The sequence below is a fragment of the Squalius cephalus genome, assembly GCF_949319135.1.
Source record: "Squalius cephalus genome assembly, chromosome: 21".
NCBI classification, from domain to species: Eukaryota; Metazoa; Chordata; class Actinopteri; order Cypriniformes; family Leuciscidae; genus Squalius; species Squalius cephalus.
The window spans coordinates 22,409,042-22,428,407 of record NC_137142.1 but is presented as its reverse complement, the minus strand read 5'-3'; the positions used below and the strand labels follow the sequence as shown (position 1 = coordinate 22,428,407).

The 19,366-nt window shown below is 34.3% G+C and overlaps 1 protein-coding gene across 2 annotated transcripts; it reads left to right on the top strand.

The window, feature by feature from the left end:
• Positions 1-3,736: 3,736 nt before the first annotated feature.
• chuk (component of inhibitor of nuclear factor kappa B kinase complex) lies at positions 3,737-19,029 on the top strand. 2 transcript variants are annotated; one of them, XM_079855183.1, is made up of 23 exons: positions 3,737-4,040; positions 4,261-4,325; positions 4,584-4,688; positions 4,826-4,920; positions 5,030-5,147; positions 5,250-5,319; positions 5,417-5,505; positions 5,587-5,676; positions 8,560-8,684; positions 8,790-8,897; positions 8,994-9,129; positions 9,263-9,457; positions 9,575-9,677; positions 9,847-9,970; positions 10,073-10,224; positions 10,320-10,381; positions 12,082-12,191; positions 12,280-12,329; positions 14,935-15,043; positions 15,191-15,338; positions 17,568-17,695; positions 17,786-17,885; positions 18,003-19,029. In XM_079855183.1, exons 3-23 carry the CDS (start codon positions 4,584-4,586, stop codon positions 18,060-18,062), a joined length of 2,277 nt encoding a protein of 758 aa, XP_079711309.1. In that variant the 5' UTR covers positions 3,737-4,040; positions 4,261-4,325; the 3' UTR covers positions 18,063-19,029. The 2 variants fall into 2 exon arrangements, with proteins under 2 accessions (XP_079711309.1, XP_079711308.1); XM_079855182.1 differs by having other exon boundaries at positions 3,761-4,101.
• Positions 19,030-19,366: the final 337 nt, after the last annotated feature.

The following is a 19,366-nucleotide window of genomic DNA, read 5'->3' as shown; positions in this document are numbered from 1 at the left end:
ATAATGATCAAAGTATACTGAAATGTTATCAATCCCTAAACAGAAAGCATGAAAATATCCAAATGACGTGTCATTAGTTACCCCTTGAAATAATAATATTTTAATTTTTTTTTATAGAAAAGTGTATGAAAAATTGTGTTCTATGGTCGGTCACAATTGTGTATACAGTATACAAATGTGTATACTGAATTAACATATTTCTGCAGTCATCAAAATGATTATATATATATATATATATATATATATATATATATATATATATATATATATACAGTACAGGCCAAAAGTTTGGACACATTACTATTTTTAATGTTTTTGAAAGAAGTTTCTTCTGCTCATCAAGCCTGCATTTATTTGATCAAAAATACAGGAAAAAATGTAATATTGTGATATATTATTACAATTTAAAATAATTGGTTTTCAATTTATTATACTTTAAATTATCATTTATTTCGGTGATGCAAAGCTGAATTTTTAGGATCATTACTCCAGTCTTCAGTGTCACATGTGACATCCAGTCAATCACATGATCCTTTAGAAATCATTCTAATGTTCTGATTTATTAAGAGTGTTGGAAACAGTTCTGCTGCCTAATATATTTGATGAATAAAAGGTTAAAAAGAACTGCATTTATTCAAAATAATAAAAAATTTTTTTTTAATATAAATCTTCTTTATTATCACTTTTTATCAATTTAACACATCCTTGCTGAATAAAATTATTGATTTATTAAAAAAAAAAAATAAAGAAAAAAATTACTGACCCCAAATTACTGACCAGTAGTGTATATTGTTGTTATAAAAGATTTCTATCTTGAAAACATTTGCTTCTTTTTTTTCTTTTCTTTTTTCTTTTTCTTTTTTTTATTCATCAAAGTATCCTAAAAAAGTATCACAGGTTATGAAAAAATATTAAGCAGCAGAACTGTTTCCAACTTTGATAATGAATCATCATATTAGAATGATTTCTAAAGGATCATTTGATAGACTGGAGTAATGATCCTGAAAATTCAGCTTTGCATCACAGAAATAAATGATAATTTAAAGTATAATAAATTGAAAACCAATTATTTTAAATTGTAATAATATATCACAATATTACATTTTTTTCTGTATTTTTGATCAAATAAATGCAGGCTTGATGAGCAGAAGAAACTTCTTTCAAAAACATTAAAAATAGTAATGTGTCCAAACTTTTGGCCTGTACTGTATATATATATATATATATATATATATATATAAAAAAATGTATATATAATAATTTTGATGATTGCAGAAATATGTTGATTCAGTATACACATTATCCCACCAGTCACAATTGTGACTGACCATAAAACACAAATTTCAAAATTGTTACTTTATTGTAATATATATCATAACATTGTTATATTAGTGCAACCAGTATTAAAATATGAATGTATTATTTAGTGCATTATTCACTGTAAAATTGTCTTTGCAACAGTTTAGTGCAACCTTCTCTAACAAATTCGATAGTTCATTGTAATTATATGTATACTGTAAGGGGATTTACAGTCAAAGACCCAGAACCAGATAAGATGAATGTAGAGCCGTAGTCAGAATTATAATAAATTAAAGAAAAGATTTACTGAAGATAGTTTGCAGTTTCAACAGCAGAAGTCAACTTCAAGACTCACACAGGAGTTCGTAGGCCGCCCCACTTACAGTTACAAAGATCACAGCATGCTATACCCTTCACCAAGGTCTAAGCTACGTCCTTGCTTAAAGTTGCAGTTTCTGATTGGCTAAGAACACATACAGTCTAAGCAAATTTCCACACACGGATAGATATGAGAGTATGTCACCATAAGTCAAGATAGTTGTCGCATGATTCCTAGATTTAGGTCTGCAGTGACCTCGGAGGTCGTAGAAAGGCGTCTTCGGTGAATGGTGAATGTTGAAGTGTCCCATAGCTCTTATACAGGACCTGCACAGTACATTCAACACACACACAAAAGCACTAGGGAAAAGCAGCTTCTCCAAGGTTGAAGAGAGACATCAGAGAATACATGAAAAGAATATTTCAGTAATCACACTTTTAACTTCTTTAACAAAGTAAAATCTCATGCCTAAGTCATTCAACTCGCGATATTTAGAAAGAAAAATATTGATGAATACCATGATTCTAATCACATATACATTTTTGTATATGTGATTCATAATTATTGAAAATAATTACATATACATTGAAGCAGCAGTTTATTCCAAAATCAACACCCTTCAATACCGAAATTCACTGTATTATCCCACCGGTCACTATTGATGCCATCAACATGTTTACTCATTCTATGACCACACTCAACAAAACTAAATACTTGTGAATTCATATGTTAATATTAGACCTTAAAGATAATATGTATCAAAAAGCTTTGTCATATCTTTATGTTAACATATTTACTTACCGTTTGTTTAGGAGCTTTGATGCAGCCATCATCTTTTTATGGTGCCAACAAGAAGTAAACTGCTCTGATCATGTGACAATTTGCACTAACCATGTGACACTGCACATATTTAATTGAGATCCTTTATTTTTTTCCCCAAATTTGCAGAAAAGGCACTAAAACACATCAGTAACATTTGTAGAGCTTTATAAATGAAAACATTTTGCTTTATCTATCTATCTATAGTGCTGGGTAGATTACTAACACATTGTTGTCCATTGCTGAATACAAATTACATGATTATGTAGTAAGTCACATAATTAGGTAATATAATCTGACTACTTTTTGATCTGATTACTTTTTACTTTTTTAGACTTCGTTTGACCTACATTTAGCCGTACAGTAACTTGTTTATCACATAGATTTGGAAAGGACAATCTATATTAATATAATAACTCAAAAGAGAAAACAATTTGTTGAAAACGTCATCCACAAAATGAAATACATTAAAAGTTACTGTACATTACGTTACATAAGGAACTGCAGTGGGGTTTATAAGTTTATGAAAAGGTAAAAACTAATTAAACCATAAAAATAAAATCAAAAATAAGTAAAAAGAATCTAAAGCACAAAATGAAACACAACACAACACAACTCAGCACAACACACACACACACACAAAACACACAAAAAAGATTCAATATTTAATTTGTTATGCTGTGTAAACTCTGACTTGTGTAGGCTAATTATACAAAACTGAAAGACTTTATTAACAGACATATAGGCTGAAAGGACAATTTAAAAGATAAAAAAGAATAATTAGTGAGAATCAGTATGAATTACATCAATATATATATATAAAAAAAAGTAACTGTAGGCTAGTCTGACGTCTGAATATATATATATATGAAGAGTTCAGATGCAAAAGCCTCTAAGTGCTATCTGAAATTTTCTTCTAGAAGGATCATTTTTATAAAGCTTGTATATAAGTTCAGTAATTTCACTTAAATGACAATTAATAGGTAATTTGCATTGCCATTTAAGTGAAATTATTGAACTTAAATATACGAGCTTGATAAAAATTATAATTCTAGAAGAAAATTTCAGATGGCACTCGAGGCTTCTGCATCTGAACTCTTCATATATATATATATATATATATATATATATATATATATATATATATATATATATATATATATATATATATATATATATATATATATATAATTTTTATGAATCATTTATCCAATGAAATATAGATCGCGTGCAGAGAGTTTACAAATTGTGATTTGAAGATCTAACGTTAAACAAATTTGCGTCACTGGAGTTACTTTCACAACAGAGTAGGCTACCATTTTCGGAAGGTCCTCGATGACACGCTGAGTCGCTGACTTGAGCTCCACGAACTTTATCTTGTCTTTCTGTATATGGCATCGGTTATGACAAACTGATCCTAGATCAACGCTGATGAAACCCAGGCGGTGCCTAACGCATGCGTGGACATTGTTTCGATTTTGACTGGAGTAGCAGCTGACTGGCGTGGTCTCCGTCAACAACAGTTTTCACACAAGTGCGCAAGTCAGCGCTACTGTACCCAATCATCCTTTTAGGACAGCAAGATTTAGTTTTTGATTTTCAGGTGCGGTCTGTTCCTCGTTTTATCGTGCCTGGTGTTATGGAAAGCTGACATTTGGGGGCGTGTAAGACTGCAGGCTAATTTTTCACATCGAGTTGTTTACGTGTAGGTTAGCTAACGTTAGTTAGCCAGTTAGCAAATCTAACATCCGACCTGATAGCTCGTGTAAGGATGAAATGGATAGCTTTGTTGTTTCCTATGGATTAATACGTTCGTTTGACAGGTTCCACAATTCACCTCGTCAGATGTGGTCGGTTCAAGCAAGTTAGAAACACAAACTGACGCAAGGTAAGTCACTACCGGCTGACACTTTGTATTAGCTTGCCTGCTAGCTGTATCCCTGTATCAAGGTACATATGCCATGAATAACAATATCTCACTTATGAATCATCATCATCTATGCTATCTACATTAAGGAATATCATAAAAGCCTCTCAATAGGGCCCACATCCTGATAAAAAAACGAGTAAGTTAGCCGTCACAGTGTTGAATGCCAGTGGTTTTGCATTATAAATGTATGATGAGGTGTATTACTGATGTGTACAGATGGAGAAACCCCCATTCAGACAGAATCAGGTCTGTGGGTCATGGCTTATGAAGGAGAGGCTGGGGACCGGAGGATTTGGCCATGTTTACCTGTATCAGAATCAGGTATTGCACTACTAACTACTGTATATGTGTTGCGTTCGTTGCTCTTTCCTATTGCTGGTTAGTTATCTTGCCTTTAAAGATGAAGGAAATGTCTTAAGTTTTCCATTGTTCACTCTCAATACTATTATTTCTTGCAGGAATCTTCAGAAAAAATTGCCGTGAAGCTCTGTCGCCTTGAACTTAATGCAAAAAACAAAGACAGATGGAGTCGGGAGATCCAGATTATGAAAAAGTGTGTACATCTGTGGCAATTTTTAATAATGTATAATGTACTTGTGTAAAATGTGTTTGTATATATTATTGCCTTATTTAATTTGTCATCTTATCATCCCACTTTTCAGGCTGAAGCACCTTAATGTGGTGACAGCAAAGGATGTGCCTGATGAGATGATGCACATTGCCTTGAATGATTTACCACTTTTAGCCATGGAATACTGTTCCAAGGGAGACCTTCGAAAGGTGTGTGTTTGTGTGTCTGTGTGTGACAATGGGACATGTCTCATGTGCCTTCTGTTGACATTTATTCTAACTCATTGCTGTTCTTTGTATTCCTTCTTGTAGTTACTGAGCAAACCAGAAAATTGCTGTGGGTTAAAAGAGAGTGAAGTGTTAGCACTACTCAATGATGTTGGTAATGTGTCATTTTAAAACTGTTATTTATATTTTTAGTGGTTTTGTCATCACTCATTAAGGGTGGTAAGTAAAACAGTATATTTTATTTTCAACAGGTTCTGGAATCCAGTACCTCCATGAAAATAAGATCATTCACAGAGATCTCAAGCCAGAGAATATTGTTCTACAAGATATCAATGGAAAGGTATTTGCTATTTAGTAGTTTGTTTCTTGTTATAAAGATACTCCTTTTCTAACCAGAACTTTTCTTTTGATGTCTCTGCAGCTCGTCCACAAGATAATCGACCTTGGCTACGCCAAAGACCTGGACCAGGGGAGCCTATGCACTTCATTTGTGGGGACTTTACAATATCTGGTACGTCTTTGCATTAATCAGTGATAAGAAAAGGCGATTATCACAATTCAACATACACTATTGTTCAGTATAGGGTCAGTACAAGTTTTTTTTTTTTTTTTTGATTAAGGAAGGATGCATTAAATTGATAGTAAAGACATTTATAATCTCACAAAAAAATCTATTTCAAATAAATGCTGTTCTTTTGAACTTTCTATCATAGTATCCAGAAAAAAAGTATCACGGTTTCCACAAAGATATTAAACAAACTGTTTTCAACATTGATAATAATAAGAAATGTTTCTTGAGCACATTTATTATTATTATCAATGATTATTTGATCAAATAAATGCAGCCTTGGTGAACATAAGAGAATTCTTTCAAAAACAGTAAAAAAAATCTTTCCAACCCCATACGGTGAATAGTAGTGTATCTCTACATTTTTAATTACTATAACAGATGTATTCTTTTTAAAGACAACAAAAATGAACAAACAGACAACAGTGTTTTGTAATACAACCCCATTTCCAGAAAAGTTGGGACATTTTGTAAGATGCAATAAAATCAAGAATCTGTGATTTGTTAATTCTCCTGAACCTTTGTTTAACTGACACAGACCAATGTAATTGTATTCTGTAAATATAAATACATTTTGATTTTGATGGCTACAACTCACTCCAAATAAGTTGGGACAGAGGCGAAAAATAAAAGTGAAAAGATTATATAATATACTAGTTAAATTGTTTTGAAACAGTCCATAATAAGCAGTTGAATTAGTAATAGGTGAGGATATTGTGATTGGGCATATCACCACTTTGTGCCAAAGAGAGTGAGAGAATTGTCAAACAATTCAAAAATGACATTTCTCAATGCAAGATTGCAACGATTTTAGGTCTTTCACCATCTACAATACATAATATTTTGAAAAGATTCAGGGCATCCAGAGAAATCTCAGTCTGTGTAGGGAAAGGCAAACCTCTGTTGAATGTACATGACCTCTGAGCCCTCAGATGGCACTGCATGAGAAACCATCATGCTACGGTGTTAAATATAGCCTCATGGGCTCGGGAGTACTTTGGAAAACCGTTGTCACTTAACACAGTCTGCCGCTGCATCGCTGCATGTACAACTTGTATCTCTGTTATGTAAAGAGAAAGCTATACATCAGTTCTTTTATGCACTTTATGCACTTTACTTTAATGCAGATGACACTGTCATGTATTGTGGTGCACCTTCTAAACAGCAAGCCTTGCTTAAGCTTCAAATGGCTTTTGTGTCATTCATTCATGGCTTCATACACTAAAACTTGTTTTAAATGCTGATAAAACCAAACTTATGTTATTTTCAAGCTCGAAAAAGGTAGTAGACAATCTTATTCATCTCCAGACTTTACGAGGTAATGTGATTGAGTTAGTAAAAGAGTATAAATATCTTGGCATCATTATTGATGATACATTATCTTTTGGCTCTCACATAACTCAATTAAAGAAAAAATTTACAAATAAAATTTGGGTTTTATTTTAGAAACAAGTTTCGTTTTTTATTTAATGTAAGAAAGAGGTTAGTTTCTGCTACATTACGGTGATGTGGTGTATCAATTAGCTCCTTCTCATCTTCTCTCTTCTCTGGATGCCATTTATTATAGCACTTTAGGATTTATATCAGATTGTAAACCTTTAACTCATCATTGTACTTTGTATAACAGAGTAGCCTGACCCTCTCTGTCCATTAGAAGGAAAATGCACTATTACCTAATTATTTATAAAACTATTCTGGGGTTGTTGCCGTCATACACCTTCTGTGCCATTTGTAAGAACTGAACTGGGGAAAAGGGCTTTTATGTATGCAGCTCTATTTAAATGGGGATCTACTCCAAACGAAATTGAATTTACAAACTCTGGTGTCTATGGAACATTTTAAATCTATTATTCGGTCACTCGAAGAAGACTCAAGGATGTGCAGTGTTTTAATTTTTTACTTGTTTTTTTGATTTATAAATTTGTGATTGTAACTGCTGCCTATTCTTGGCCAGGACACTCCTGTGAAAGATATTTTTTAATCTCCGAGAGATTATCCTTGTTAAATAAAGGTCACAAAAAAAGAAAGGTTCTGTGCAGAGATTCTGCCGAGTTCTCTGGGCCCGAGCTCATCTTAGATGGTCCAAAAGACAGTGGAAATGTGTGCTGTGGTCAGACGAGTCCAGCTTGTATTTGGGAAAAATGGCCATTGAGTTCTCAGTCCCAAAGACGAAAGGGAACATTCAGACTTTCACAAGCGACAGGTGCAAAAGCAAACATATATCATGGTATGGAGGTGCGTCAGTGCAAACATGACATGCAAATGTGTGAAGGTACCATTTACGTGGAGGCGTATATTGGGATTTTACGGAGACATATCCTGCCATCAAGATGACATGTTTCCTGGGAAGCAAGACAATGCCAGGCCTCATTCTGCACGTGCTACAACAGAATGGTTTCATAGACACTGTACTACACCATAGAGAGGATGTGCTTGACTGGCCTGCCTGCAGTCCAAATCTATCTCTTATTAAAAATGTGTGGCCCATCATGAAAAGGAGAATCATACAATGATGACCACTGTCTGTCTTGTATCAGGCGAGAATTCCACTTGAAAAACTGCAGCAATTAGTACCCTCAATTCCCAAATAATGTAATTAAAAGGAAAGGTGATGTTAAACATGCCTCTTTCCCAACTTGTTTGGAGTGTGTTGCAGCCATCAAAATAAAAAAATTGTTTATATTATTTACCAAAAACAATTGGAAAAAAATGTCAAAATATTGGAAATATTTTCTTTGTACTTTTGTGAAAATGGGGTTGTATATCTGTGTATATATTTCCCTAATACATTTATATATCTTGATTAGATCATGTCATTTGTTTCAGGCTCCAGAGCTGTTTGAAGGCAAGTCATACACAGTCACTGTGGACTATTGGAGCTTTGGCACCATGATCTTTGAGTGTTGCTGTGGATTTCGTCCATTTCTTCACAATCTCCAGCCTGTGCAATGGTATATGTCCTGATAATCTGCATATTGATTGTCACAATGCTTATATCTTACCTTCACATGGAATCCATTCATATAGGTAAAATATAGCATATTTGCTTTTTCTAGGACAAGCAAAGTACGAAACAAAGGTCCTAAGGACATAATGGCTGTGGAAGATATGAATGGCGAGGTCCGCTTTTCCACCCACCTTCCGTACCCCAACAATCTGAGCAGGTAGCCTTTAAACAGACCAAAAGACCTTGCTTTTTAGTTGCTGTTACCCTTTTTTTCTGGGTCTCTGGATTGACCAATTGTTTTTTTGTACTGCAGGACACTACTGGATCCCTTGGAGGGGCTGCTACAGCTGATGCTGAAGTGGGACCCAGTACAGAGGGGAGGAGGATTGAATCCAGACACAAAACAGCCCCAGTGTTTTGCTATTTTAGAACAAATACTGAACATGAAGGTTTGAAATTGCCATTACTACATTATTAAATTAAAATGTTATATCTTGTACTATTGCAATGGATAGAAAATCATTGGAGGTCTTAGGCTAAGATAAGTAGCAAAAAGGAGTTGACACATGATTTGTTTTGTAGGTTGTGCATGTCTTAAACATGACTACGACCCAGGTTCACTCCTTTCTGCTTAGCCCGGATGAAGGGCTCCACCCTCTGCAACAGAGGATTGAAGTCGAGACCAAAATCGAACTTTTGAATCAAGAGCTTTTGCAGGAAACAGGAGTCACATTAGATCCCAGGAAACCTGCTGCACAGTGTGTTTTAGATGGAGTAGTAAGTATTTTATGGCCTCATGAATGTGTTCTCATTCTCCAAAAGAATGTTTTGGTAAATCAGCAACAATTTACTACTCTTTTTTTTTCTTTCTTTCTTTTTTCTTCAAATAATTAGAGAGGATGGGACAGCTACATTGTATATCTGTTTGACAAGAGCTTGACCAAGTACTCGGGACCTCTAACGGCTAGAACACTTCCTGAGAGTGTGAACTTTATCGGTAAGAATCTATTTATTTATTTATTTGCCTCTTCTATGGATCGTTTTGTTTATTTAGATGTGCTTGAGGGAGGTTACGTTTTTTAATTTTATTTTGTAACTTTTTATTTGCCCTTTGATAACTTTCAGTAGGACTTCAAAAAAACTCTCCACCCATTTTTCTGTTTCAGTGCGGGAAACCAAAACTCAGCTCCCTCTGAGTACACTTAAGAAGGTTTGGGGTGAGGCAGTTAGTTACATTTGTGGCCTCCGAGAGGACTACAGCCGCCTCTTCCAGGGCCAACGTGCAGCCATGTACGTGCATTACATTACCATGCTCATTAATGTGTATAGCTTGTGCTTTGGGACTTTATCTACTCATAATTCAATGTTATATTTGTGTTTTTGTGTTTGCAGGTTGAGCCTTCTTCGCTACAACACAAACCTTACAAAATTCAAAAACATGATGTTTTCATTTTCCCAGCAGCTGAAAGCAAAGCTTGACTTTTTTAAAAGCAGCATACAGTATGACTTGGAGAAATATAGTGACCAGATGCAGTATGGCATATGTATGTTTTTATGTGCTCAATGTTTTTGAATAGTCAAAAAAAAAATCAGTATCACAGTAGTGATAATAACCAAATCAACCTCTTTCTTTCTGAAGCTTCTGAAAAGATGCTGAAGGCTTGGCAAGAAAATGAAGAGAAGGCTGCTGCATATGTACAGGTGCTGTGCAACACTAAGGATTTTTTCAAATTTTTACTTGCTCAGCCAAAATTTTCACTTGCTTAAAATAGTAATTGTTTTCGTTGTGTTTGACTCATGCAATAAATAAGGTTATGATGCAACATTTCAGATAGCAGTGACATTTCACAATTCTCAATTCCAGTTTTGATACCACAGCAAAAAACTACTAACCTAACTAGTATAAATCTCAAATATTACTAAAGACAAATAAACAGTCAGTTATAAAATAAGAACAAATAATAGCAATAGCACAACAATAGAACAAACATACAGTTGAGAAAAAAACAGTGCATGTCAGGATTTTCAGGTAGGTCTAAACAGTAGTTTTCATGTACAGAAATTGATTAAAGAAATCAAATACAAAATAACACTGCATAGTCTTCACTATAAATAAAATATAATTTTAAAAATATAAAATATAATTAGTGATTTTTTTTATGTCCTATGTTGTTTGATTAAAATTAATGACAGACAGCAGCAGGTTTATTATTAGGTTGCTGTCACTTTAAGACTGAATGCCCTGATCGAATATAGTGTTACACATGAGCTTTATTTCTCAACTATTTACGTTCACTTAAGACACAACCGAATGTGTTTACGAGGATACTCTCCAAGTGGGGTATTTTGACAATTTTGTGTGAATTTGTCCGTTCAAATGCAAGAAGATGAGAAAGGGAACTCAATTTAGTATTCCCATGCTGTCAGACGTGGCTTTCTGGGCTCGCGCTTCAGATAAGTGCGCACACAAAACTTCTTACACAGCGTGACAAATTGAGTTTTCTTTTGCGTCTTCTTGCGCTTGAATATTTAAACTGGCAAGGATTAAAAACATGTGCAAATGTGTTCCGTCAACTGGCCTGAGCGTCTTTCGCGCTGGCTGCGGGCCATCGGGCAGTCCTTATTGTCGAGCCCTGGCTGTGGATGAATGATACACATTTGTTTTGAAAACGCAAAAGGGAGAACGATTGCTGCTGTGACTGATATTCTTTATTAGTTTTTTCCACAACAGCTTTACATCACCTTGTCTTGTTATTAAAGTAGTGCATATTTACAAATATATATAATTTGAAGCATATTGTATGTTTTATACACATAGAAAATTATTTATTTGACCGAAATTGCAGAATCAACAGCAAGCTAACTATCTAGATTGCGTGATGAATGTTTATATGGTTGTCAATGAATGGGACGCTACATTTTATTCAAAATTAAACATATTCAATACATTTTGGCTTTAAAAATATTTCCCCAAGAATAAACCTGGTATCCTCCATGATTCCGATTCTTACCGACAACAAAGCACTTGAACACGACAAAAAGTTTGGTCAAGTAAGAAGTGTTTTATGCTCACCCAGGCTGCATTTATTTGATCATAAATACAGTAATGTGAATAGTATTACAATTTAAAATAACTTTTCTATTTTAATATATTAAAAAAAATATTTATTCCTGATTTAAATACATCTTTTAACATTATAAATATCTTTACTGTAACTTTTGATCCATGTTATGCATCCTTGCTGATTTAAAAAAATATCAATATTAATTTCTAAAAAATAAAATCGAACTGACACCAAACTTTTGAACGGTAGTGTATGTGTAAATCTTGTGTAAATGTATTGGTATGTGACATGACATTTGTTTTAGCAACAACTAACAGGTTTTATTTGTTTTTAAAGGTGGCAGAGATTGGACATCTAGATGAGGAAATAATGGCTCTGCACTCAGAAATTGTTGAGCTTCAGAGAAGTCCTTATGCTCGTCGTCAAGGAGATGTCATGGAGCAACTGTAAGCATATTCTTTCAGCTATGCATATTCATTCAGCACAAATGCTTAGATCTTAAACCTATTGAGATGAAATCTTGTCTTATCACAGGCAAGAGAGAGCAATTGAACTCTACAGACAATTGAAGGCAAAATGCAAAAGTAAGTACAATCCTGGCTTGCATGCTCATAAGTAGTGATCGACCGATATTGATTTTTTATAACCGATACCGATTATTTGCATGTTTATATGCCTGATTACCGATATGCAGAACCGATATTTATTTACTGTTATACTTCTGTTTTTGACACAATTATTACAACACAAATGAACTGAACAAACCATTTTATTTATAACAATCACTCCCTCCTTGCATAAAAAACTTTATATTTATACTAGGGCTGTCAAAGTTAGCGCGTTAATAACGCGTTAACGCAAAATCATATTAACGGCACTAATTTTTTTAACGTGCGATTAACGCAGCGCGTATTTTCTGTTTGACCCGTGGCCCAACCCCTAGTTGGAGAAATGGAGATACACAGTGTTGCTAACTTAGCGACATTGCAGACCCCTTTAGCGATTTTTTCCCTTCAACAAAACTTATTTATTTTCTGAGAATCTACCGGTACCGCCGGTACTGCTCTCTCAGCACGCGCGCACCTCTCTCTCTCTCGCTCGCTCTCTCTCTCTCTCTCTCTCTCTCTCTCTCTCTCTCTCTCTCTCTCTCTCTCTCTCTCTCTCTGCGTCTCGCGCGGAGGAGCAGCGCTTTAACTCAGTTAAGCACAGATATTATGTTGCTTCTCTATTTTTACAAGTATAGCCGAAATCAGAGCACAGATATTGTCTTTATCTTATGTGAATTTGATTTCACCAGACGACGGCTCGATTATCAGAATTTTTGTGCAGATTAACTTAACATCTTGCAGGGAGAGCTGGTTATGTCTTAATGGGTCGCGTTTCAGTCACCATTTCAAATTCATTCCGTTGTTTGACAACAGAAACAGTAAAATATACCAATGAAAACAGTTTTATTGAGAATTTAGCTTCATCAAAATGGGCACAGAGAGAGACAAACTACAATGTAATAGGCTAATAAATAATAAATGTACATTTAGCATTTTCAGAAGAGCTGCCCTGTCATGCAAAAATCTAAACATGTTTGTGTTAGTAAATTGCTCAGTGCAAAGAAAGAGAAGTAATGGTAACCTGCCATTTTTTTGTTCTTTCTACGTGTCTAATAGACATGAACAAGTTCTTTGAAAAACATCTGTGACCTTTCAAACATCTCATCCTTATGCTCTATATTGACTATGGTTTCAATAATAAACATACATTTGCATAAAGCATCTATATTTATCCATGCCCACGTTGATTAGAGTATTACAAACTTGAAAAGTATTAATTTAAGGTACATTTAGAACAATTAAAAAAATGTGCGATTAAATGCGATTAATCGCGAGTTAACTCATGACAATATGCGATTAATCGCGATTAAAAAAATTAATCGATTGACAGCCCTAATTTATACACAAATAAATAGAGGGGTCTGAGTCCAAAAAATAAAGTGCACTGTTACTAAGTGTCTTTGTTTAAAAATAAAAGCTTTGATGAGGTAAAAAATAAAGCACAAAAATTATTCTAACATATATTCAAAGATAGTTGAGTGATGTATTTTTAAGTGGTTCCACATGTTGGAGGTATTTTTTGTATTATATTTTGTATTGAAATGTAATTCATTTTAAACAGTTTTAGAAGGTTTATGTGCCGTTTAATAGGTTTAAAGAGTGAGGAATAATTCACTGGGTAATATTAATTCACTGAATAATATTAGCTGGAATATAACATTGTCAGGAAAGTAACAAACAAAACAGCATATTTGCATTTTCCAACTAGTATGTTATTAATTATTAATAATGTTTTTGTCTGTCTAGATCATGAAATCCTTTCTGACAAAGTGCTTTTTATCTATGCATTTACACAGAACTATAACTTAGGCTACTCAACCGCGATCGCGCGTGGAGATAATAAATAATAAATTTCCACAGAGCGGTATTTATTTAGATTTGTATTAGAGAAATAATGGTTATGTAGTAAATGATAATATAATTTAGGTTGTTTAAACGAGATAATCTTGTCAAAAGTTTCATTCAGTGGCCGTACTTGAGCATTCCTGTCATCAACCCAGTGAGTGCTGCTCAGTATGAACAAACTTTTTTTTCTGAGACTAATGGTGATCAAATACAACAGATAGAGAATTAAATTCAGAGCTTTTATTTTCAACATGCACTCATTCATGTCTGTTTTATTTAATTCATGTAAAGTTACGTCTTTATTGGGGCAAGGCAGGACATGACGGATTACGCTACGTGACTCCATGAGTTTTTTAGAGCCAAGCTGCATAACTAAACTATATCAGGCATTTATGTCTCAAATCTCATTTCTGCGTGTCTGTTATGTTAAATAAAGTTGAATAATTAAAGCAAAACAAGCAGAACATATGCTTTACCTGTGCACAGAGTTGTTGTTGACTGATCTCCTCAGACGCGGACTGCAATGGCGGAACAAAACCGATACCCGATTATGGGAAAATGCTTAAATATCGGGAAAAAGATCGGTAAACCGATACATCGGTCGATCACTACTCATAAGTGCATGAAATTCACCATGTCCAATTCCAAGTTGCCAATTACTTTGCTAATTGACACATCACTACTGATACACAAGTGAGTTATTGGGCCAGTATATAGTGTTCTTTATTTCTCCTAGTGCCAGACCCTCAGCATGGGTACAGTGACAGCTCTGAAATGGTGAAGGTTATTGTACAGACTGTCCAGAATCAGGACCGGGTACTAAGGGATCTATATGCACATCTCAGGTAAAAAGCATTTATTACCATCCAATTCACAATTAAACAAGATTGTGATCTTATGTTTACTGTTCAACCTGCGACTAGTTAATAAACAAATGCAATTGGTCTTTTTTTAAATGAAAAATACTGTTGTCCTTGTGTCTTTTACTATAGTAAAATCCTTCTGAGTAAGCAGAAGATCATCGACCTCTTCCCTAAAATCGAGAGGAAGCTGGATTGCATTAAGGAGGCAGACAGCACTGTCATGCAGATGCAGATCAAGAGACAGAGAGAGTTCTGGCACTTACTGAAGATTGCCTGTGTGAGTCACATGCTTCTAATGTCTCAGGGCCAGAAATGCTTATAATATGCACATGATCATTCCATTTCCATTTTTATGGTTTATTGTGTATTGGGGTGGTAAATTTGACCACATTCTTATATATCAGAATGAGTACTGGCATATCAACAGTAGCAAAACAAAAATTTTGCTGGAATAAAATGAACAAATGGTACTCCATCTGATCATTCAGTCTTAATTGGAACTTGATAGACATAAACCAAAAGAAACACTACTGTGCAAAAGTTTGGGGTCAGTAATATAAATATATATATATAATTGGTTTTTTTTTTAAAGAAATTTGTTTTATTCAGCAATAATGCATTAAATGCATCAAAATTGACAGATTTTTACATAGGTAAAAAAAGATTCTATTTCACATAATTGTATGCTGTTCTTTTGAATATTTTTAAAAAATCAGTTTCCACAAAAATATTAAGTAGCACAACCACTTTCAACATTATTAATAATAAGACATTATTATTGAGCTCCAAATCAGCTTATTAGAATGATTTCTAAAGGATCCCCTAGTGAAAAAAAACCTATACCAAAATATTTAAAGGGGTCATGAACTGGATTATTTCATTATTTTATAATGTTTCCTGGGTTGCTCTTATAATGTTAGTATGGTTTTTACATAAATATATTTCATAATTTCGAAATAAAAGGCATTTTTCCAAGCCTGATTTTAGCCTCTGATTTGAACACTCTGTTTGAAGGGATGTGTCTGCTTTGAGCCCACGCCCACTGCTGTGATTGGCTTACATGTTTTCATATGAAATAGTTAGCATTAAATGTGGAACTCTCTCTCTCAAAAACTTTTACTATGTTTTTACTATTACAGCTATCGAGATTAACGAATCGTGAAAAGTTTTGATACCCACATGAAAAGGTTGCAATGATGAGCATTGAGCAGATGACAGACAGTCTGTTGATCGCGTGAATGAAGAGATCTCATCATTGCAACGCAATTTCTGCATTCTCACGAAAGCTTCGTTGTGCTGTCTAACAGCGTCAGCGTGAAGTTGATCGTTTAGTCACTGGCTTGATTTACTAATGCATAAACAGTATTGAACGATTTTGAGAGATAATCTGTCTGAACTTGAATAATTATACATCAGAAATCACTGCTCACAGATCAGGCATTAGAATAAACATGGTTACTTGTATGTTTTTGGCGTTGCTGGCAGATCCATATTGTAAAAGTCAAAATTGCGCCGAAATTTACTAAATAATACACAGTGAAATGTACCGAATACAGACAAATAATTCACTGCTGAGACATTCACATTGTTGAAAAAAACAAACACTTTTCTAGCATTAGGATCCTTTGGAAGGTAATGGTATTGATCCTGTGTCGCTCTTTTCTCATTCTCATGTCACTATTCACTAACGCTCCAGTGGGCAGCGCCAAAGACCCGGTGATGTAGACGTAGGCATTGATATTCTTCGGCAAAGGCGGTCTTTCGCTGCCCTGTAACGTCATAAGTCTCCACTTTTTAGATCCTGACATTTTCTGGCCTTGGTTTCAATAAAACCATTTTTTGGAATAACAAGGAAGTTTTGAGTTTTGAAACTTACAGGGTATTTTTATAATAGAGTATAACGAACTCTCAACTGTCAAAAGATCAAGGAGAATTTGAATTCTCAGTTCATGACCCCTTTAAAATACATTTATTTCATACTAAGTATACTACACATCCATTAACAGATTTACTGACATATCGCCTAAGACTGATATAAATATTATAATTAAACTTTATTTGGAATACTTCTTTATTGCACAGTGCACATTTCTTAATATTAAGTCTAAAATGTGTTTTAATATCACTATTAGTAAGGATAGTATGATCACTGTGTAAGATCAGTCTGTAAATGCAAGATATTTAAAGTGTACCTAAAGTATACTTGCAATTTAGCACAATCAAATATACTTAAGTATAGCTTTAGCTGGTCCTCAGCACTATTTCCGGATAACTAAAGTGCATTTAGTACAAAACTAGTTGTTCCAAATTAGCAGACTTTAAGTATATCAAACTATATGTAAGATTATTCACAACAAATAAATTATACCGATGTCGATTCATAATGGTTTCATTTTAAGTAGCACAAGTTAAAAACTTGAATAGATGAGCCATATTCAAAGCACTTGTAAAATAGTCACAATATTTTTCCACTTGATGAACAATTGTTGCATGTGTTCGTGTTTAGGCACAAAACACCACACGAAGCTCTGTGAGTCAGAGTGGAGAGATGCCCTCCTCACTGTCGACATGGAACCAGACTCAAGCCCAGTGCTCCTCTCGCCTACCCATGTCCCTGCAAGTACCACACGAGGGGTAAATTTCTCTAACAATCATTAGTGCTGCCTTCTAGTAGTGATAGTAACACGGCGAGCGCTTGTTTTACATGCTGCTGTTTGTTTTCAGTGATTCAGTCAATCATTTACTCGAGGAGAACCAGCGCTATTTGAGTCAGCTGACCAGTTTACTGCAAGAAACCACTGAGGAGAAATCAGAGAGCATAATGGTAAGTGCTTTTATGCAGTTCATTATGAAATTCTGTATCGATCATGACACCACATATATGCTGCAGTAATAAACTCACAGCTTTGGGGTGAAACATTTTTCCCTCTCTTCCACACAGGCTCAAGACTGGAGCTGGACTAAATATGAATCCCTGGTTGCTAAATCACAGCGGTTGTAGAGTCATGGTTTATGCTGTGACAGGAAGTAATTGTAACAGTCATTCTTTTAGAAAACATGTATTCATCATCACTGGATTGGGGTTGTGTTGACTTGTATTATTTTTTCAACATAAAATAACTTCTTTGTTCTTTGTCAGTATCTGCATTTAGTTAAAATCACATTTTGCAGTCCTGTAGCAACTCTATATATATTGAGGATGCATTTTTATTGACACAGAACCAACAAATTGCAAACAAAATTCAGGCAGTGTATCTCCAGAAATTAATTTATTTACATACTCTATAGTTCTCTAAATGGGCTGATTGTACTTTCATTTTAGGTGGTTGAGTTTTTTTTTTTTTTTTAATATGGTAATTCAGCATCTGCACTTTAAAGGCTCACTGTGAATGTTTGGAAAGGTGTGATGTCCGGCAGTGAAATTGGTCATGTTCAGTTAAGTAACATTTTAAAATACTATGACGTGTGTGAAGCCCTAAGTAAAGGCAGAACAACGAGGATGGTAAAGGTGCAATTCTTTAGTCATGGAGCACAGGTAAACCCTCCTGTTTTTGAGTCCGAAAATAAGTGTTTGGTCAGACATATACCTTCCAGCATAGTCCTTTTATATTTTGGATTTAGCAGTGATGGCAACAGACATCTTCATAACAGACATTGGTGGCTACGAATGAATGTAATTCATCAGTGGCCGAAATATAATCAATGAGTTTCATCAATTCAGCCATGTTATTCCCTTTGTAAGTCACCTTTTCAACCATGTTTTTATCCAAAGATGATCAGCGTCCCACAAGACGGTTCATCACAAACTATTGTATAAGATTTTGCATATTAATTTTGTTTTGTTTTGTTGGATTATTATATGAGGATATTTCAGATATGGGTTAAAAGCATCTTATGAAAGAACACTTATGTTTTAACATGTTTACTGTATACATGAAAAAGTAATTAAAGTGATATCCATTATGTTACCTGTGTTTTGAAAGACTTTCTTCTAACCGCAGTAATCGGATGGAGTGGTAATTCATTTGAAAATGAGTTACTCATTTTAACTATAAATCAGACTTTTGAAAACTATGATATATAAAATGTTGCAATTTGTCTATATCAAGATCCACATCTTTCCTCAAGGCATTTTTAAACAAGTGAATACTTTAGGTGTTAGGAGTCCCATCTCACACAATACAGAATGGATAACATCTGGAGCGAATGGTAGCAAGAGAAAATGTTGACACAATAGTGTAATGATTAAACCAACCACAAGTCAGTATGCAAATACATGTAAAAATCGCAAATAGACATGCAGGA